This window comes from Alligator mississippiensis, chromosome 7 (assembly GCF_030867095.1).
Source record: "Alligator mississippiensis isolate rAllMis1 chromosome 7, rAllMis1, whole genome shotgun sequence".
Lineage (NCBI taxonomy): Eukaryota > Metazoa > Chordata > Crocodylia > Alligatoridae > Alligator > Alligator mississippiensis.
In genome coordinates this window covers 51872788-51894912 of record NC_081830.1, presented here as the reverse complement: position 1 = coordinate 51894912, position 22125 = coordinate 51872788, and the positions used below count along the sequence as shown (strand labels likewise).

Genomic DNA, 22125 nt, shown 5'->3' with positions numbered 1-22125 from the left:
CTGTAAACAATGTTTTACAAATTTAGCCTCAATCCTGTAAGAAGTACCACTTGTCCAGAGTTGTCTACTCACTTGAAGCTGCTACCTTCAGTTTATTTTTCTGAGATTGGCTAGGCTACATAACAGATATTAGTATATCCTCAGAGAAAAATACCTGTATGTATCTGGCTGGATCTTCAGGCTCAGAGGGCACGGGTGAGGCCGAATCTGGAGTATTATGTTCGGTTTTGGGTCCCCCACTACAGAAAGGATGTGGACAAAATGGAGAGAGTATAAACCAGTGAAACATAAAAGTCAATGGCTCAAAGTCTAGTTGTCAGCCAGTAGCAAATGGAGTGTCCCAGTGGTTGATCCTGGGGCCAGTTTTGTTCAGTATCTTCATCAGCGATCTGGAAGATGGGATGGAATGCACTTTCTGAAAGTTTGTATCTCTATCTGTCACTTAAAAGAGCTTATAGTTGCTCTGTGATCTCTCTAAGAATTAATTTTCTGGGAGGAGTAGTAGATATGCTGGAGGATAGGGCTAGGATTCAGAGAGACCGAGACAAATTGGAGGACTGGGCCAAAAGAAATCTCATGAGGTTCAATAAGGACAAGTGCAAAGTCCTGCGCTTACGATGGAACAATCCCATGCACGAGTACAGGCTGGGGGCTGACTGGCTGGGCAGCAGCTCTTCAGAAAAGGACCTGGAGCTTACAGTGGACAATAAGATGGATATGAGCCCTTGTTGCCAAGAAGGCTAATGGCCTACTGAGCCGTATTGGTAGGATTGTTGCCAGCTGATCAAGGGACGTGATTATTCCTTTCTATTCAGCACGGGTGAGGCCAAATCTGGAGTATTGTGTTCAGTTTTGGGTCCCCCACTACAGAAAGGATGTGGACAAATTGGAGAGAGTATAAACCAGTGAAACATCTGTATACAATCTGTAAAATAAGAGTAATTGCTTCACATGGGTGTTGCAAGACTAAATTCATTAACAATTAGTAAAGCATTTTGAAAGTAGTTTTTAAATAGATTTCTATAGAAATGGCAAATATTATAATTAATTACTAATTATTAATATAGCATGATAATTAGTTTTACCCTCTTATCATTTCAATGCTCATTAAGGTTTAATTACATTTTAATGAATACCCTATTCTATTAACAATTGTAAGGCATGATTGCAGTAGATGATACATATTACCAAAAACACTAGAGGCCAAAGCTCATTAAAAACTATAGAAAGAGTTTGGATTGGGATTATATCACTGAAACATAGTATTCATTTGGTAAAAGGATTTGGGTTGGAGAGGAAACACAAAGCCATTGTAATTTTTTTTTTTATTTAATACCCAGGGCTGGATCAGTGAGTGATATTGACTATGAAAATGATAGCTACAGTTCTGGCTTATGTGAATTGGAGATGATACTTCATATCCCCCAAGATTTTTAATTATATACCGTTAAAGGGAGCCAATGGGAGGTTTTAAGGAGAAAGCCGCTTTAAACATATAGCTTGGCTGAAGTACTACAGGATGAGTATTAAATCAGGACCAGTGTGAAATACACATGGTTATAATAAGTGCCATTAACAACATGGAAAAAAAATTAGTATTTAATTCTGAATTATAGAATTGCATAATTGACCAAAAGTTTTCACTGTTTGATGGAAACGGTTTTAAGAAAAAGAGAATCATTGAGACACATCCTTTTTAAATATTGTTTCTTTGTTTACCTGGATGTCAGTACTAACCATTTAATATTATTATGTTTCAGGTTTTGTATCAGTACAAATTTGATTTTCTTCAAGAAGTTTGCCATCATGAACACTTTATTCCTTTGTGCCTGCCCATACGATCTGTACACATTCCAGGTATTAATTTACCTCCTCCATTGAGTTCTCAAAGAGAAAATTAATTCTTGAGAGATCACAGGACAACTGTAAACTCTTTTAAGTGACAGCTAGAGATGTTACAAGACAGCATGAAAGTTCTGAATGATAGTTAGGTATAATTTTAATAAAACAGTTAGAGTCTCACAAGTTATACCTTTAGTTCTTCATATTTCAAAGATGCCTGCCAATCCAATTAAAACATGGATCGGTAGTGGAAGCTAGATTGCTTATAGAGAGAGAATTATCAAAGCTAATATTCATGCCTGAGGTGGCTCCCAGGCCAAGAAAAAAATTAGAAGCTGGGGCAGCAGGAAAGGCAATAAGTCAGACCCTGTCAAATTCATGGTAGAAGTCATGGCTCTGTCACCTCCCCACTTGGGTTCACTCCTGATTGGCAGGGAGGTAAAAACTTCAGTTTAAAATATAGCGCCATTTTTCCCTTATGTTGCTGATTGGCCAAAGTGCCCTGGCAGCCCTGCTGCTTTCTGCTGACCAGCAGGGAGGTAAAAACAGAGCCATGTTTAAAATCATGGTTTTCACTTCCCTGATAATCAGGAATGAGCCACGTGGGGGAACTTGCAAGATTAAAGGAGCCGTAACCCACTTTTGCCATGAGTTTGATAGATCCCTAGCAATAAGTCAAAGCTAAAAAAGAGATTGGAAGATATCCTCTTAAACTGGAAATAGCAAGGTTACTTGGGCAGCTACTGTAAGGTTATCAGAGTCCAAAGCTATTGCTTGAAGGCTGTGACATGGCAGTCATGAAGCATGACAATCTCTGCCTGTGTTTAAATTATAATGTATTGAAAAACTTAAATTTATCTTAGTTATCTTTTGTACTATAAAAAAATTTAAAAACATGTTTATCTTGTATCCAGGTTTTATGGAATAGGCAGTTATCTAAAGACTTGAACAAAAGCATGCTTAAGTCAATGGGAGCCTTTTCATTGAACTTAATTGGGTTGGGAATTAGTAGATAGAAAACAAATACCTGTTTTGCACTTAATCAGTAATAATGTATTTAATTTGACTTAATAAAAATATATGGTTCTTGCCATTATACATTTTTGTTGACTCAAGACCCCACGACGCCTTCAGAATCAACGCAGGAATATCATGCATCAGGTAAGAGTCAAATTACTTAATCTTGAGTGTTATGGTTAAACAGACAGGACTGGTGTCAGGAGTTTTGTCTAAGTCCTAACTCTATTACTGAACTGTAGTGTTATCTTAAGAAGCCATTTCAAGTATCTGAAAATGAAACCAGTTTGGATCTCAGTGCTTCAGTGGCCTTTGCCATAATATGGGGCAATACTTGGCTTCTAAGGGACATCTGGAGGCTCACTAAATACTTGTAAATTTATTTGAGATCCTCAACTGGAGAGCCCTTTTAAAGTATACATTTCCATTTATTTATAATTTTTTAAACTATACAAGTTAAAGCCATGTTAATTATTGTTTACCTAATTTGTTCTGAAATGATTTACCAGGATAAAGTAAGCATGATTTGGCCATCAATGAAAGCATGATTTACTTTATGCCACATACATGCATTTGGTTACATGGATCATTAGGTATGAAATAATTTAATAAGATGGCCTGGAGAAATACTGGAAGAAATCTTTATCTAGGGAATGGATGTTAACATAGTTGATTTACAAATGAAATGAAGTTCTTTGTCTGTTCTTATCCAGATATTCCAGAATACACCCTGACCAATGAATTCTGTCGCAAACATTTCTTAATTGGATTGCTGCTCCGAGAGGTTGGCTTTGCGCTTCAAGAAGACCAGGATATTAGGCACCTAGCTTTGGCTGTACTTAAAAACCTAATGGCAAAACATTCCTTTGATGATCGATATGCAGAGCCGGTAAAAGAACTATTTATTCTTTCCTTTGATATGTTCATACGCCGTACCACAGTTGAAAACTTACACAGCTGTCTATCCTGGCTAATTCGTTTGCATCTTTTCAGGAGAAGCAGGCACAAATAGCAAACCTGTACATGCCACTCTATGGCATGCTTCTGGACAACATGCCGAGGATTTACATGAAGGATATGTTTCTTTTCAATATAAATACATCCAACCAGGTAACATAATGCAATTCTTCATACCTTTTAAAAGGATCATTTTGGTTTTGATGTCACTTACTTCCTTCAGTGTTACCTAAAAGGAAGACAGCTCACAAATCTCAAGTGGATAGGCCATTATCAAACTAGGGTTCCAGGAACTTATTTGAAAGAGGAAGGCTGGTCAGAAATTTTTGTGTGAAATAAATTTCATCAAAAATACAAATTCACTGAACTTGAAATGCTTCATGAATGTCTTCAGCTCAATAGACTTTTGTTAAATCTAGTGCAATGTTTTCATGGAATTGCCTCAAGGCTGGGAACGTGGTGCTTCTGAGTGAGGCTCGATTCATAGATTCATAGATGTTAGGGTCGGAAGGGACCTCAATAGATCATCGAGTCCAACCCCCTGCATAAGCAGGAAAGAGTGCTGGGTCTAGATGACCCCAGCTAGATGCTCATCTAACCTCTTGAAGACCCCCAGGGTAGGGAAGAGCACTACCTCCCCTGGGAGCCCGTTCCAGACCCTGGCCACTCGAACTGTGAAGAAGTTCTTCGTAATGTCCAATCTAAATCTGCTCTCTGCTAGCTTGTGGCCATTATTTCTTGTAACCCCCAGGGGCGCCTTGGTGAATAAATACTCACCAATACCCTTCTCTGCCCCTGTGATGAACTTATAGGCGGCCACAAGTTTGCCTCTCAACCTTCTCTTGCGGAGGCTGAAAAGATCCAGTTTCTCTAGTCTCTCCTCGTAGGGCTTGGTCTGCAGGCCCTTAACCATATGAGTGGCCCTTCTCTGGACCCTCTCCAGGTTATCTGCATCCCTCTTGAATTGCGGCGCCCAGAATTGCACGCAGTACTCCAACTGCGGTCTGACCAGCGCCCGATATAGGGGAAGTATCACCTCCCTGGACCTATTCGTCATGCATCTGCTGATGCATGATAAAGTGCCATTGGCTTTTTTGATGGCTTTGTCACACTGCCGACTCATGTTCATCTTGGAGTCCACTAGGACTCCAAGATCCCTTTCCACCTCTGTGCCACCCAGCAGGTCATTTCCTAGGCTGTAGGTATGCTGGACATTTTTCCTCCCTAGGTGCAGCACTTTGCATTTCTCCTTGTTGAACTGCATCCTGTTGTTTTCTGCCCACTTGTCCAGCCTATCCAGATCTGCTTGCAGCTGTTCCCTGCCCTCCAGCGTGTCCACTTCTCCCCATAGCTTTGTGTCATCTGCAAACTTGGACAGAGTACATTTGACTCCCTCGTCCAAGTCACTGATGAAGACATTAAAGAGTATCAGTCCAAGGACCGAACCCTGCGGGACCCCACTGCCCACACCCTTCCAGGTCGAAACCGACCCATCCACCACGACTCTCTGGGTGCGACCCTCCAGCCAATTCGCCACCCACCGGACTGTGTAGTCATCCAAGTCACAGCCTCTTAACTTGTTCACCAGTATGGGGTGGGATACCGTATCAAAGGCCTTCCTGAAGTCTAAGTATACGACATCCACCCCTCCTCCTGTGTCCAGGCATTTCGTAACCTGGTCATAAAAAGAAACTAGATTGGTCAGGCACGATCTGCCTGCCACGAACCCGTGCTGATTTCCCCTCAGCATAATTTGTCCTGCCGGGCTCTCACAAATGTAAGCCTTGATAATTTTTTCAAAGACTTTGCCAAGGATGGAGGTAAGACTGACTGGCCTATAGTTGCCCGGGTCCTCCTTCCTCCCCTTTTTGAAAATGGGGACCACGTTGGCCCTTTTCCAGTCCTCCGGGACTTGGCCCATGCGCCACGAGCGTTCGAATATTCCTGCCAGTGGCTGTGCAATGACATCAGCCGGTGCCTTTAGTACCCTCGGATGGAGCTCATCCGGGCCTGCTGACTTAAAGGCATCCAGTTCTTCCAAGTGACTCTGCACCACCTCAGGATCTACATATGGAAGTCTGGCGCCTTGCTGCTGCCTCTCTACAACCCCAGTGAGAGACTTGTCGTGCCCCTCACTTAGGAACACTGAGGCAAAGAACTCGTTGAGGAGTTCAGCCTTGTCCCCCCTGTCTGTCACCAATTGTTTCTGCCCATTTAGCAGGGGTCCTATTCCTCCCTGGGCCTTCCTTTTACTCCCTATATATTTAAAAAACAATTTCTTGTTGTCTTTTACTTGGGTTGCCATCCTCAGCTCCATGGTAGCTTTGGCCTGTCTAACTGCCTCCCTGCAAGCACGAGCAGAGGAGGTATATTCATCTTTGGTGATCTCTCCCTGTTTCCACTTTTTATGTGCTCCCCTTTTGTCCCTTAGGCTGCCCTGGATTTCTCTGGTCAGCCAGGGAAGCCTCCTGGCCCCTTTCCCTCTTTTGCCTCGCTCGGAGATCGTCTTGCTTTGTGCCCGAAGGATCGTTTCCTTAAGGCACAGCCACCCTTCTTGGGCTTCCATTTCTTCAAATCTCCTACTCTGCAGTGCGTCCTTGACTAATCGCCTGAGTTCATTGAAATCAGCTTTCCTAAAGTCTAGCACTTTCACCCTACTAGTTACCTTACCCACTCGACATCTTATGGTGTATTCTATTATTAGGTGATCACTGTCCCCCAGATGGTTACCGATCTGGAGGTCCACTACCATGTCATCTCCCGTTGCCAATACCAGATCCAGTATGGCATTCCCCCTAGTGGGACCGTGTACCTCCTGTGTCAGGTGGAGGTCCTGTACACAGGTTAGAAACCTGCATGAGCGGTGGGACTTTGTTGTTTGTGATTCCCAGCAGATGTCCGGGTAGTTTAGGTCCCCCATTACTACCGCCTCTTTAGCTTTTATGGTCTCCGAGAGTTGCCTCAGGAGTCCCAAATCTCTTTCTTCCCCTTGATGTGGGGGTCTGTAGCAGACCCCTACCACCAAATCCCTTTCTCCTTGCCCCCCATGTAGCCTAACCCACAATCCTTCTACTTCCTCATCCTTGGATTCCATCTTGATGAGGGTTGACATATATTGCTCACTAACATAGAGTGCAACCCCTCCCCCTTTCTTCCCCACCCTGTCCTTTCTGTACAATCTATAGCCCTCAATATGTACCGCCCAGTCATGGGATGAATCCCACCAGGTTTCCGTTAGCCCCACTAAGTCATAGGTGTTTAGTGCAAGCAGGAGCGCTAGTTCATCCTGCTTGTTTCCCATGCTCCTAGCATTAGTATATAGGCACCAGAGCCCTGCGACTGGTGCCTTTGCTACCCCCCCGCTCCGAGTCCCAAGGGGCCCTTTGATTCTTACCTTCACATTTCTTACCTGTGCCGTAGTACTGGCCTCCCCATGGCTTTCAGGTTCCCAATGCTCTCTTTCTTCAGGCTGGGCTGTCTTTGTGGGTGCCACATGGTTTGGTGGTCCACAGCTTCCCCCGCCCTCATCTTCCCCTCCCCCCGACGAGCCTAGTTTAAAGCCCGCCAATAGGTGAACAGCTCACACCAAGATGCTCCAGGTCAACAGCCTGTGAACAGACCATTTTTATCTGTGCAGTTGATGACACTGCCAGTTTTGCTGAGCAGCTTCAGAGTCCCAGAACAAGTTTACACTGTAGGTGTAACCTACAGTGGTTTTGTGTAGTAGGCAACCATAAATCCTCTGGAGCATGGTGTACATGTAAGTCTAGTCGCCAAGACCTTAGATGTGTACAGCTAAGCAAGAAGATGGAGGAGTGAAGCCTGCCCAAGACCTACCACCCCCCCTTTTAGACCACTGAGACAGAATCCAAATGCCAGATAAGAACTGCTGCTGACTGCCTAACACCTCAGCGAAGACACATTTCTGTCAGGGTGATGTCCCTTAGCCTTCCTCCAACCAAGGAGTACCCACAAGGCAGTGAGGGCTAGGGTTTTGAGGCACCCTATACTTACCTTACTCTGGAGATTGCAACATTGTAGTATTTTATAAAAGCTACCCCGCCAGGAGAACCCCACCATGTTGCCACCAAACCCTCCAGTCAGATGCAGTTTAGGGTCACAGTCAGGATCTAGTGGTTTTGTACAACAGTGTAAAGTACACCAAGATTACACTGGGACAACTTGGACTAACACAGAGTAGGTAACTATTACAGGGCCTTACTATTAGGTGATGCAGGCAGCAGGCAGTGATCTGTTTGCCGTGAGCAAACAGCTACCCCGACCCAATTTGCAGGCAGAAAAAATCAACATGAGTGTAACTTACACTGGTGTTATATTATCTCAGATTTTCCTAGAGTAATTTTATAGCAGATTTGGAAAAGTTAGACAGACTTATTGCTGTGCTTTGTGTGCCTGCCTTTGCTTACACTGTTATAAAGGCTGATTACACCAATGTAAATATGTAGTGTCCAAATATTTTATTTCAGATAAAATATGTTTCATCATTTTCAGAACAAAAGAGAAATTCAGTCCATGGGAAATCTGATAAATGTAGTTTATGTATCACTTAAAATTCTGGAAAAAGAAATATTCCTGAAATCCAGAAAACTGACTTTTTGGCCACCTCTCAACTGGATACCCTGAGGATTGGGAGAATAAGAAATAATGAGAAGGTGCATAGAGTGAGGGGTTTGTACTGGATTTCATTTTGAATTTTGGTTTAGTTGCAACTTTGAAAACATCTATGCATTTAGGTTCACAAAAATTAGTGCTGATTTTCCACAGGGCTAGAGGAGAGCCTTGCTCCTGCCCCTGAGAAACAGAGGTCAGGACAGGAAGTATATACCAAGTCCACATGACCTTAGATCTAGTTCCTTCACATAGTTATCATAGAATCATAGAAAATTAGGGTTGGAAGGGACCTCAGGAGGTCATCTAGTCCAACCCCTTGCTCAAAGCAGGACCATCCCCAACTACATCATTCCAGGCAGGGCTTTGTTGAGCTGGGCCTTAAAAACTTACAGGGATGGAGTTTCCACCACCTCTCTAGGTAATCGGTTCCATTGCTTCACCACCCCCATAGTATGAGTTTTTCCTAATATCCAACCTAAACCTCCCTTGTTGTAACTTGAGACCACTGCTCCTTGTTCTGTCTTCTGCCACCACTGAGAACACACTCTTTGGGACCACCCTTCAGGTAGTTAAAGGCTGCTATTAAATCCTGTCCCTCTCCCTACCCCCCCCCCCACAGTCTTCTCTTCTGCAAACTAAATAAGCCCAGTTCCCTCAGCCTCTTAGAGTCATGTGCCCCAGCCCTCTAACCATTATTGTTGCTCTCTGCTGGACTCTCTCCAACTTGTCCACATCCTTTCTATAGTGGGGGGCCCAAACCTGGACAAAATACTCCAGATATGGCTTCACCAGTGCAGAATAGAGGGGAATAATTACTTCCCTTAATCTGCTGGCAGTGCTCCTACTAGTGCAGCCCAGTATGCTGTTAGCCTTCTTGGCAACAAGGGCACACTGCTGACGCATATCCAACTTATTGTTCACTGTAACCCCCAGGTCCTTTTCTGCTGAGCTGCTGCTTAGCCAGTTGGTCCCAAGCCTGTAGGTGATTCATGGGATGCTTCCATCCTAAGCGCAGGAGTTTGCTCGATGTCTCCACAAACTTGCTGACGGTGTACTCCATCCCATTTTCCAGATCATTAATGAAGATATAGAACATAACCAGCCCCAAGATTGACCCTTGGAGCACTCCACTTGATTCCAGCTGCCAACTAGACCTCGAGCCATTGATCACTACCCATTGAGATCAACAATCCAGCCAGATTTCTGTCCACCTTACAGTCCATTCATCCAACTCATACTTCCTTAGCTTGCCTATGCAAGTGTTTAATATTATGTATGCAAATATCCCCTCCAGAGTCAATGGGATTACCCATGTGCATAAAGTTAAGCACATGCAGTAGGGTTTCAGTGTATGTTTTCTATGGGAAACATAGATAGAACATTCAATATGGATACACTGAGAGAGAAGTCAGCCTGTCTACTTCTCCTGTATTAGACTTTCACTGGCCCCATGTAGTAGTTTTAAAGAAGCTGCAGCTTCTCAGGCTAATCTCTGTCAGCTAACTTTTGATTCAGTCACACTGGAGTCATTTGGCTGGTGTCAAGAGTGTAGAATTCACATGTGTAGGGCTAATACCCAAACCATGTTGCAATTTAACAAAGATAAATGTAAGGTACTTCACCTAGGAAGGAGGAATCTCCAGCACACCTACAGGTTGGGGGATGTCCTCCTCAGCAGCTCAGAGGCTGAGAGAGATCTTGGAGTCATAGTTGACTCCAAGATGAACATGAGCTGGCAGCGTAACGAGGCCATCAACAAAGCCAATCGCACCTTGTCGCGTATTAGCAGATGCATGACCAACAGATCGAGGGAGTTGATGCTCCCACTCTCTGCGGCATTGGCTGCAGTTGGAGTACTGTGTCCAGTTTTGGGTACCGCACTTCAAGAGGGACACGGAGGATCTGGAGAGGGTTCAGAGGAGAGCCACTTGCATGATTAGTGGTCTCTGTGAAAGACCCTAGGAGGAGAGTTTGAGAGATCTGGATCTCTTCAGCCTATACAAAAGACGGCTGGGGGTGACCTTGTAGCCACCTATAAATTTATCAGGGGAGGGCAGCAGGGAATTGGGGATGCACTGTTTACCAGAGTGCCCCAGGGAGTAACTAGGAATAATGGGTGCAAACTAGCAGAGAGTAGATTTAGGTTAGATATTAGGAAGAGATTGTTTACAATAAGTGTGGCCAGAGTCTGGGATGGGCTTCCAAGAGAGGTGGTTCTATCACGTAACTTGGAGGTCTTCAAGAGGAGGCTTGACAATCACCTGACTGGGGTCGTCTGACCTCAGTCCTCTTTCCTGCCAGGAGCAGGGGGTCAGACACAACGATCCATTGGGTCCCTTCTGACTCTAGAATCTATGAATCTATGTTGTTCTATATCATCTGCTAGATGTGTTATTTGTGGAGATTAGATATGCTCTCTGATCATAAGCAGGCTTGAAAAAGAGTAGGCAGCAGGGCTGGGTTAACCCTTAGTGGGCCCTAGGCAAACAAACTATGCATCTAGTTGCTTTGCATAGGGCAGCAGCAGCAGCAGCAGCTACCGCCAGGGCTTGGAGCTGCAGCATGCAGCCCTAGAAGGGAAAAGGAGCTGGGCAGCACTGCAGTGGTGCAGCAGTGACACTGCTGCAGCAAAACAGGCACAACTGGACCCCTTCTTCACCTAGGGCCCTAGGCATGTGCCTAGTTTGCCCATGCATTAATCCAGTCTTGGTAGGCTGTTATATTCCTCCTTAACTTTCCAGCAAGCCAACCTGCTTCATTTGATAATACCTAGTGCTGTTTAATACCTTCTTTGTACACATTATGCACATTTTTGATGAAGTAAATATACTCCTGGATCTGATCTGTCATTTGCAACTCTACGTATGAGAGGGTTTAATATTCTGTATAATTATTCAGCCTTGATCTCTACAGCTGCCTTGTCTAATCAATTGAAAATAGGTTTTCAAGTTCAGTGTCTAAAAGATCATATCAGAGGCACTGTAATTATAAAAATAATGAACACACTGTGTGAGCTTTTTCTTCTATTTACTTTACAATGCAGGGATCTAGGGATGATTTGAGCACTGCTGGAGGATTTCCGAATCAGACAGCTATGAAACATGCAAACTCTGTGGATACATCCTTTTCCAAAGATGTCCTGAACTCCATAGCAGGTACTAAAGAAGGGCTCAGAGCAAACTCTCATACATTTCTGTGCATTTCACTCCATTGTGCTTTCTGATAACTATATTCCATAGAGAATGCCATCATTAAAACCTATTGTTTGTGATATCCAAGGAAAAAAGGTATGCAGTGTCCCTCCTCCTTTCTCATATTTCTAACTTTATTATATTATAACATTACCCTGCTTTCATTGGTTTCCTTATTCTACTGCCTCTGGTTGATTATATTGACCTTTGGCCTTTCACTAAGCCCTGGGCATGTGAAAGGCATATTAACCTTTGGCCTTTCGCTAAGTCCTGGGCATTCCTGCAGTAACTCAGTCTTTAAAAATATGTACAGTACAAAGATTCTCCTAGAATACTAAAACCTAGGGTGGGCAGTTACTGCTTTCTTTTCAACTATGTTTGGCACTTCAGAAATTTATGCTTAGAAGAAATGATTGTACATGTGGATTTCTAATTAGGCAAGCACGTTTACTGTTTCAAAAACTACTGGAGGCTTGGAAACCCCATTTACTTAGTTTATTTCACTCAAGACCTGTTCAAAGCCATTGAACTCAGTCTTCCTACTGTCTTTCAACATACTTTTGAATCTGAATCTTATAGAATAGAATGTAATATGTTTTTAAATGCCATGAATAACAGCAGTCTGTATCATATTATTTCAACTTGTTGCATGTTTTCAGTCCCCTAAGTATTCATCAATAGCTTCATTACAGAGATTGACAAGTCAAAGCACTAATGTCAATCTGTATGCCATACAACATTTTTTATTTTTTGTTGCTATTCTTAGTTTTGTATCCATACACATCATTTTAGCATGTTTGCTATGACTTTCGTTTACAGCCTTTTCATCAATAGCTATCTCTGCAGCAAACCATGCTGACTCCAGAGCTTCCTTAGCAAGTCTTGACTCTAACCCAAGTACCAATGAAAAAAACAGTGAGAGAACTGACACCTGTGAAAAGGTACATGTATAAATGGTTGCAAACAATTATTAGAGTTAAAGAGCTTATCTTTATACTCAACAAGCCTATGTATTGTCAATTCAACAGATTGTGAGACCTTTATCTTTGATTGGATCAACTTTGCGGTTTGACAAGTTAGATCAAGCAGAAACAAGAAGCCTTCTTATGTGTTTCCTTCACATTATGAAAACAATTTCAGAAGGTAAAATATCCCTGCTTCCTTACATACATTATTATAAAATTCTTCGAGCCTGATCCAAAACCCCTTGAAGTTAACAGAAACAATCTCTCTTAGCCTTTTTTGGTTTTAAATAAGAATCTAGATTTCTAGTACTGGATAAATTAATATATTTTGCTGTCTGTTTCCAGAAACACTGATTTCCTATTGGCAGAGAGCTCCACTCACAGAGATAACAGACTTTTTCAGCATTTTAGAGTAAGTTCATTCCATTTTTTTTTTGCTTGTTGTCATGGTATATCTTTGAGTTTATCTACAGGAGGAAATAGCTTGGAGTAGGTCTTTCACTTTAACTTCACACTAGCTTTCACAGTAACTTTCCCATGTAGACAAAAACCCATGAATATTTAGTGTAAAACATGCTAATGGTTAAAGACTGTATTATTCCTTATGTTGACTATTTCCATTAAGAGGACATGAAACTTGGAGAGTATTACTTCATAGAACTTCATATCAGTCCTTCCATATGACATTGAAATTCTTCTCTCCTTCCAAAATCAAAAGATCTTGTGTCATCTGTGGAGCTCATAGCCATTCAGGTTGCATAGATACAAGCCAATCCATCAGGTTTCTTCTTAGCCCAGACCCTCTTAGCCCAGCTGTCCTTTGCTGGTAAGTAGACCTCAACTCCCTTGCAGCTGCAGTGTAAAAGATGGGTAAAGTGAATATGGCAGGTCATCCTTTACTTATCCTCAGATGTTCCTCTAGGATAGTGAACAGATGGTCCTCCTGCCATCCCCTCAGATTAATCCACCAGTCATGAAGGAATTCCCAACCCTGGGGGGAAGGTAGGATGACATGGATTGAAAGTCTCCCATTCTGTAACCCTTCTTCTCAAAACCACTCATTTCTCTATGTGTATCTCTAAGTGTATCTCTAAGTACCATTTCTCTCTGAAAGGCTTGATTCATTATGAGTCTTCTTAAAGTCTTCTTAAAGTGACCCAGACTCAGAATTTTTACAAAAATAAGTGTGTTATTAGCATAATAGAAACTATTCTGTTTGTCTTTCAGAGTTTGCCTGCAGAATTTTAGATATCTAGGAAAACGCAATATAGTAAGGTAATTATTTTCATTATCCAACATAAATTACAGTGGTATTTTACATATTACACTATGGCTTAACTCTTGGATGAAATTAGGAACACCTGCCAATTTTTTCCTAAAAGCCTTACTCCAAAATACACTGGCTGACATACAGATCATTTCTTTCGTTCATTCTTTCGTTCTTTCATTTGTTCAGTCATTCATTCTTTCGTTCCCTGTGAATGTATTCTGATTGGCCATGTGAGTTCACCTAGGCAAACTGATAAATTATGGAAACTGACATAACACATCATATGGAGGTTTTCTTGACCTTGATGTTGTTTTGTTTGGTTTGTGTAAATGCCAGATAAGAACAAATAGATCCCTTCATTTGCCATCATATACCTGGGAAGCAATGGTTCTGTCATGCCCTGATGAATGCTCTGCCAGGAATAAAAAACAGAGATCCTCCTACCCTCTAGTATTTTCTTCAAATCACTCTACAGAAAAATGTAGGATCACTTTTCCAGCTGCCTAAAGTGAAACATGCACTTTTCTTTGGCCATATTGTAATACTTTGTTTCTACTTTCATGCTACAATACACTTTTCTGTGTGTGATTTGCCTTATAAAAGTCAAAAGTTGCTATATTAACTAATTCATACTCTGTGTCAGGTTTCACCAGGCACTTTTTTTTTTCTCACAGGCATGAGGAGATTAGCATCACGTACCATAATAGACTTAATGTTTGTTTTTTTTTACCAGGAAAATTGCTGCTGCATTTAAATTTGTTCAGGCCACCCAGAATAATGGAACACTTAAGGGGTCTAACTCATCATGCCAGACATCTGGTCTCCTGTCACAATGGTAATAATATACTGTATTATTGACTTTTAAAATCTTAAAGCAAATCCAAATTAAAGTCAGAATAAACAAAGGGGTTAATTTCCATTTACTTCAATTCTGGGTCCTCTTACACTGCCAGAGAGTGGTAAAGTCCCCAGGCAAGTAGTATGAATGAAGTCCCTGGGCCAGTAGTACCTATTTCAGATAACTGCAGACAGTGCTTTTCTTTCCTGTTAAAATATATATATATATTTATTTTTTTTTACTTTACCTGAAATAAGGTTAGGTCTCACTCTCTGTTATAAAAGTGTATGTCTAGTTACTGCCAGTCCAGTGTTCTTCAAAGAACATTCAGCGCTTTACAGATAAAGTCTCTGTCCCAGAGACTTCACAGTTCAAGCCTTTAGTCCTGCATGTGAGTCCATTTAACTAGATCTTTAGGCCTTTACAAAGTCCATCGGAAGTCACTTGGGCTCTTTGCTGATTTAAGAATCAACTTTCATGGATCCAGTAACAGTACTGGGCCCAGAAGGAGGAGCGAGAGGAGAGGCTTGCAATGTAAGCCAAGATTACTGAGCACTTGCACTCACATCTTGTTACTACCACAATGCTATGTAGTGTAATCATTGATTATTGTATCTTTGTTTGCTATTTTGAATCTTTCTTTCTTGGTCTTTTTTTTCACAATAATCATCGTATTGTAGGGGTTTTTTTTACCAGCATGTAATGATTTTATCCTATGGCCTCTTGATTCAGTCCAAAAGCAAAATGTGAGCTGCAGTACATAATCGTCTGGCCACTTTAGGAAAAAAAATGATTGGAATATCTCTAACGGGCTAGCAATATTTGCCTCAAACACTGACCCAAGCAGAATTTTGGAGCTATGCACAGTTGAGTAAAAAGCAATCAGAACCCCACCCCCAAAAAACTAATCTCATTTTCACATCTGGTACTGGCCAAGAGGTCTTTGAGCTAGTACATTAGGAGGCAATTGTTTTGCTGCATGTTTATAGGCAAGCCAGCATGGTGACACAAAAAAGAACACCACCACAAATGAGGCAAATTTCAGATGTCTATAGAAGCTTTTACTATTTGCACTTCCCAAGGCAGCAACTATCCCTTTTGGCTATGAAAATATTTGTAAAGGCAAGCAAAGACCCAAAGTTTGAGAGAAAATATTAATGCTGCCCCATAGCTTCTAACTTCCACAATACCTTCAAGTTCTAACTTGCACATATATTTCTGTATTTATTAATTTTGCTGAATGATGATATATTATATGCATGAGGAGCCAAGTTTTCAACTGATCTCAGGATCAGACTTTCAGATACTCAGCACCTAACCCTTGGGATCAGATTTTCATCCACCAGCTTCCACTCTGACACAGACACATTTTATCATGTTGAATGGGAAAAGGGCAGGCAATTGATTTTGGTGCCTGAATGGGAGCTGAGCTCCTTTGAAAATATAAATATAAATAACTACAATTTTCAATATCATTAAATGACAACCAGTGAACCCGAGTGGTTTAAGTTTAGTAGAAATGAGACATAAATGTTCAATTTATTGCAGAAGCTGTTTTCAGAAAAGACCTCTTTACTGAAGTCCTTAAGTTGAGATTGGTTGACTTTCTAAATGATGTGCTGTACCTGAATCAGAAGTTATGGGCTTGATGGAGGAACTCATGGGGTAAATGTTGGATGGTAGAGGATTTTTGGGGAAGGCCTGAAGTACAGGATCTGCACTTGGGTTGCTATAATCTTTGACAGTTTTCTTCAGGTTTATGTCTCTTAAGAAGCCTATCATTTTTAAGTAATAAATCCCTTTTTTACCTTTTGGTGAGCCATGGAGAGCTGAGGGAAGAAGGTTGGAAGAAATCTTTCTGCCTTTGCTCCTGAGAGGATTATTTGTTTCTGGGCCATTTAAGTCCAAACTCATGGATATTCTAATCCAAGCAGAGAAAATAACTATGTGTAAGGAAGACATGCTGTTGAGAAAAAGTATCAAACCTAGGTGCTTCAAGTTGGGTGTCTACTTTGCTATTGAGTCAGTTAAATAAAAGTGACCCAAATTTGAGATATCTGTGCAGCTTCTGTGGTGCTCTTGAGCATTCATGAAAAACACACCCTTCCCATCTTCTCTCACTCCATGTGCATCAGAACTAGAAATGCGGTAATGAAATCACCATGACTGTGCCCCCTTCCTGCCATCACTCTCCAGACCTCCAGAGACAGATCTTGAGAGTGAAGAAAGGGGATGTGTTCATGGTGGCTTCACTGCCTCCTTTCTGGGTGCTAGAGAGTGTAGGTAGGTGAGCTGTGTTTCTTGGTAGTCCTTTCAAGAGCACTGTGCAATGGTGCTTGCAGGTGCCCAGTACCTCTGAAAGTGAGACCATTTTTATTTTACAGCCCAAATACTGTGAATTTACAGGCCTCAATTTTGATTCCCAAATATTGTCCTTAGTTTTGAAGTCTCTTCTAATCAGTAAAATATCTGACTGTGCTTATCAACATAACAAGAATTAAAATCATGTTCATTTTGCTGTCACTGTCAGTCCTGAAATCATTTGTCTCCATTTTTAGAAAGCAATACTCATTGCTTTAGGTACTCTGTTGTCTTAATAGTTCTCCCTTTCCCCTGTATTCTACATAAATAGAATTATACCTAGTTTCTTTTTTCCCAAAGGCTTATTTCCACATATCGCTCACTTATTTTAGTGGTAAGCAAATGTTGTTACGAGTCCTATTGATTTCAAGAAATCACAGAACATTTCCTTGGACGATGCCCACCTTATTGACTTTATGCACCACATACATTAACTGAAAGTATTTGTATCAGTTGGTCTCCCTTGTGGTTATTGAAAAGTACTATAGGAAGTGACATGATAAAACTATAGGGACATGACAACATTTTTTTTAAAAGGTGCCTTCTCAATTTCAGGATGCATTCTGCTTCAAGTCACGATGGCCACAAACAACACAGATCTCAAACATTACCAATAATCCGTGGCAAAAATGCATTTTCCAACCCCAAATTGCTGCAAATGATAGAGAATACCATTGCAAGTAAGTGTAAATGAAATATGTGGATTTATCTCTCTCCCCCTCTCTAATATAACCTTTTCTGTACAGTCCATCACCATAGAACTTAAGGGCCAAGGTTTTAAACGTATTTAAGTGCCAGCTTCTACTAAAATCGATAGACAAGAACCTAAATTCATTTAAAAATCTGAATATTAGGTGCAGTAGTGCTTATATGCCTGTGAATAACTGGCCTGTAGCTCTGTAAGGAAAGGGAGCTAACACTTTCTATCATCACTACCTGGAAATAAACACCGAAACATTATTTTAGAAAACTAAATACACAGCTTGATTTTTCAGAGCTGCTCTGTTCCCTTTGGCTTTAGTGGCTTTAGGAACCCAAATCTGAAATGTTGGCTAGAATTCATAATACATTTAGCTGATACGAAGTGCCATAAATATTGACTTCAGTGAAACTTGCACCAGCTGAGGACCTGTTTCCTGCCTTCTGACTGAAGCAATAGAAGTGTTAGAAATGGGGAGTATTTTCCAAACCAGTTCCAGGAATATGGTGTGCCTTTTCCTGTAGAAATATTTCAAAATTCTAAATATTTCAGCCATCTCTATGACATGCATACTTACATGCATACCAGCAATGAAGTAATGTTTTGAATGTTGCTTGTGCTCTCTTACTTTGATCTGTATAAATCATATTTTATGAAAACAGATGTATTAGAATCTGTACTGTCTACATAGCAATTTTCCTTTAAGTTTTTTTTTTCCTCTTAAAATTTCTAGCATGCATTTAACTTTACACATAATGTGGGTTTTTTAAATGTATCTATTTAACAATGTGAAAATTAAATTGCATATCCAGCAGAAAATATATTGATATTTAGCTCTCATAGCAGATACCCTGTTTTAAAAAATGTGTATTCTGTTTCCCCACACTGTTATAACTCACTGAAAAGAATTAAAGTATGTGGTAAAATTCAAGTATTTCCTACCTCGTATACTTCACATACATATTGGAAAGGCTATTTGGCTGTTATTGCATGGCTATGTCAGGGAAGAAGCCCCAGTGAGTTCTCTTTCATTGGCCCTGCTCCCCCATCTTCTGCTGTGGACTCCTGATGCTTGTACACCCTGAATGCAAAGAAAGAGAGTTAGGAAACTTTAAAGAGGGGAGTCCAGTAGGGCTGCGTGAAACAGCATTGTTCTGCTTCGACTTCCATTTCGACGGAACAGTGTTTTGAGTTTTGTTTCATTTCGAAAGCACTGTTCCATTTTGTTCTGTCAAAACTCTTTTGCTGTTTTGAGGTTTCACCCACCCGGTGCCAGTAAAATCAGTTCTGCCACAGGCCCCAGCTGGCAGCACCAGCCTCCTAGCATCCGGCAGGCAGATTTGAGAGCCCACACCCCTGGGAGGACTCTGGCACAGCCCCTGCAGCCCTCCCAGGGGTGCGGGCAAGCTCCCAATCTGCCTGCCAGATGATAGGAGGCTGGTGCTGCTGGCTGGGGCCAGCGGCAGCACTGATCTTACTGGCATGGGCTGCGCAGATCGGGCCCCCCCACAGCCCTGGGAAGAGTCGGCAGAGCCCCACAGCCCTCCCAGGGATGCAGGGGGGCCCCGATCAGCCTGCCGGATCACAGAAGGCTGCTCCTGCCACCTGCGATGGCACTGGGCACAGCCCACACCCAGCACCAGGAAGATTGGTATTGCCACTGGCCCCAGCTGGCATTACCAAACTCCTATCATTCAGCAAGCAGATAGGGGCCCGCCTGCACCCCCAGGAGGGCTGCGGGGACTCTGCCAGACTGTTTCTGGGGGTACAGGCCCCCTGATCTGCCTCCCAGATCACAGGAGGCCAGTGCTGCCACCTGGGGCCAGCAGCAGGCAGGCCCAGGGCAAATCAGCTCATGCGGGGACCTGCTGCCACCCCAATCCCAGGGCACGGGAGGGTCCCCGCATGAGCTGATATGCCCTGGAACCTGTACTGGAGCCAGCCCAAGGAGGGTGTGGGGCCCAGGGCAAATCAGCTTATGCGGGGACCCTCCCCCACCCTGGGATCATAGCAGTAGCAGGTCCCCGCATGAGCTGATTTGCCCGGGCCTGCCTGCCGCTGGCCCCAAGCAACAATACCAGCCTCCTGTGATCCAGGAGGCAGATCGGGGGCCCATACCCCCGGGATCAGTCTGGTACAGCAGGTGGGCCCTGATCTGCCTGCCAGATCAAAAAGGGCTGGTGCTGCCGGCTGGTGCCAGGAAGATCGAATGCTCTTTGTAAGCCATCCTCTTGCCCTTATCCTCCTCAGGGGGAATCCATTCATTAGCTATTGCTGGTGTTAATGCCTTCAACAAACACAGTCCAACATACCTTACAAAATAGCCCTTAGCAGACTTGGTGGATAAATATATTGCTAAACAGACAGGGCCAAGCCAGATTGGTAGTAAACTACGTGGCAGGATATTGCAAAGTATATATTTGTTTATAGAACATTACAATTTTCACATGGAGCTATGATGATATTATCTAATTCACTGTGCATATCTCTTTCTAGGCTGCCTGTCACTTAGGAAGAAAACCAAAACCACGGAAACAATATTCAGTAAAAGCTAATATTGGCAACAAAATAAAATTGAAGTACGCAAAACCCAAACAAGCATCAATGCTCTGTTAACAATATCCCTTAGATTACAGACATATTTAGAACAGACTCTGTATCCTGAATTGTAGAGGTAGATCTTGATCTGATTGATGGGTAAATTATCTTTATCCACACTTACTTGGGGATTTTTACCTTTTTCTTCTTGTTTCTTTTTCCGTAGGTGGCTCCAATGAAACAGACATTGCTCATTATGTAGACACAGAAGCAAATATTGCCACAGAGGTTTGCGTCACCATTCTTGACTTATTGGGTCTCTTCACTCAGAACCACCAGGTTTGTTTGTTTTTGCAATTTCTCCTTGAAGTGGTGTTTGGGAGTGAAAAAGAAGAAGTTTCCATGAAACTTAATTTGCTCATGAGAACATGCCAAAAATAAAAAATATATAGTGTAGTGCCCAATTGTTCCTTTATATAGTTATTTTTGGGGAGCAGGCATTAAGGTTATTTGCATAAGTTAGTCCATACTTCCCTGTCAAAGCAAGACTAGAAAGAATGATGACCCAAGTCCATCGTTAGAAAATCTCAAATACCTTTACGAAGTTCTGTTTTTTATTAGTCACATTTTAAAAAATGGAGGAGTCAAGGCAAAGAGTTTAAGGCAAAGCTTTTCAAACATGGGTATCCAAGTATCCTACATTTCCTATAGCTTCTAGTGAAGTTTTTGGGAGTCATATGTTCTCATGACTCCCAGACAGCTTAGCAAACCATTTATATCACATGTATATAACGTGTCAAATTACGGGAAACTGAGTTAGCAAATTTTGGCCTAGGTGACTCAGTCAAGGGCATAATACTAGGAAGTACCACTCACCAGCAAAAGTTTGATGTTGTGCCTCATGCTTTCCTTTTCTAATCATTAGACGTGGTCAGCAAGTGGGAAGAACAAGCAGAGGAAACAGTTTCCCAGTGTAACTGCAAGCCCACTGATTATACTAACCACCAAACCCTTTCAGAGCAAACACTAGAGACACTGGAGCCTAGACAGATGACACACAATAACACAGTTTAATCTAATTGATTTTATACATAATGTAAATTACACCAAGATCTGGAGCAAACAGATAAGTAACTGTCTTGGGGCAAATGCTCACAATAGGTGTTATTATAGTGCTGCCTTACTTTGTGGCAGGGGTAGATCTTTAGAGGTAGATCTACCCCTATAATAGCTTGTTTCCCTTGAGCAAATAGCCACTCCAAAGTTATGGATAGATACTTACACTGGTATAATTTGATTCTTTCATGGGTAATTCGACAAAAGTGAGTGAGTTATGCCACTTGAGGGCTGTTCATCTGCCCACCTTTTTTTTGCACTGGTATAGTCCCAGACTCTCAGACTTGGTGCAAGAACTCAAGGAATATGTTTTCTATTTATTGTATAATAAAGCTGTTACAATGTTTGTGTGTTGTCTTTTCAGAGACAGCTCCAGCAATCTGATTGTCAGAATGCACTGATGAAAAAGGTCTTTGATACCTATCTCCTTTTTCTGCAAATCAACCAGTCTGCAGTAGCCCTCAAGCATGTCTTTGCTGCCTTACGGCTGTTTGTGAGCAAGGTAACTGGTTTTTCTCTTGAAAGCTATTTCATCAGGTTCACAGACTGCTCTGGCCTATACAACTTGCAGGAAATGACTGCATGTTGTAAGATGTTTTTTGTCGTCTCGGTTTATTGGTATTTAAGGCTTAGTGTTGGAAAAAAAACTACTAATAACTACAAGAATAGATAGGAAGTGGGAAATTCAGATTTTCTGA

The 22125-nt window shown here is 42.0% G+C and overlaps 1 protein-coding gene and 1 long non-coding RNA gene across 7 annotated transcripts in view; one reads left to right on the top strand and one right to left on the bottom strand.

Moving 5' to 3' along the window:
- Positions 1-22125, top strand: part of DOCK10 (dedicator of cytokinesis 10) — a 275097-nt gene that overhangs the window by 207939 nt on the left and 45033 nt on the right. For all 5 annotated transcript variants that reach the window (XM_059730950.1, XM_059730949.1, XM_019491796.2 and 2 more), the window contains exons 30-42: positions 1761-1857; positions 2959-3003; positions 3573-3748; positions 3853-3969; positions 11492-11603; positions 12459-12580; positions 12668-12782; positions 12950-13016; positions 13832-13879; positions 14608-14709; positions 17629-17753; positions 20538-20650; positions 21792-21929. In XM_059730950.1, the coding sequence (XP_059586933.1) occupies positions 1761-1857; positions 2959-3003; positions 3573-3748; positions 3853-3969; positions 11492-11603; positions 12459-12580; positions 12668-12782; positions 12950-13016; positions 13832-13879; positions 14608-14709; positions 17629-17753; positions 20538-20650; positions 21792-21929 (1377 nt within the window). The remainder of the gene's footprint in view (positions 1-1760; positions 1858-2958; positions 3004-3572; positions 3749-3852; positions 3970-11491; positions 11604-12458; positions 12581-12667; positions 12783-12949; positions 13017-13831; positions 13880-14607; positions 14710-17628; positions 17754-20537; positions 20651-21791; positions 21930-22125) is intronic.
- On the bottom strand, positions 13195-20599 carry LOC109284214 (uncharacterized). 2 transcript variants are annotated; one of them, XR_002091584.2, is made up of 5 exons: positions 20510-20599; positions 18716-18854; positions 18351-18407; positions 16521-16633; positions 13195-13456 (listed from the first exon to the last, which is right to left on the bottom strand). It is a non-coding gene; the product is annotated as an uncharacterized LOC109284214 (long non-coding RNA). The 2 variants fall into 2 exon arrangements; XR_002091583.2 differs by having other exon boundaries at positions 20496-20583.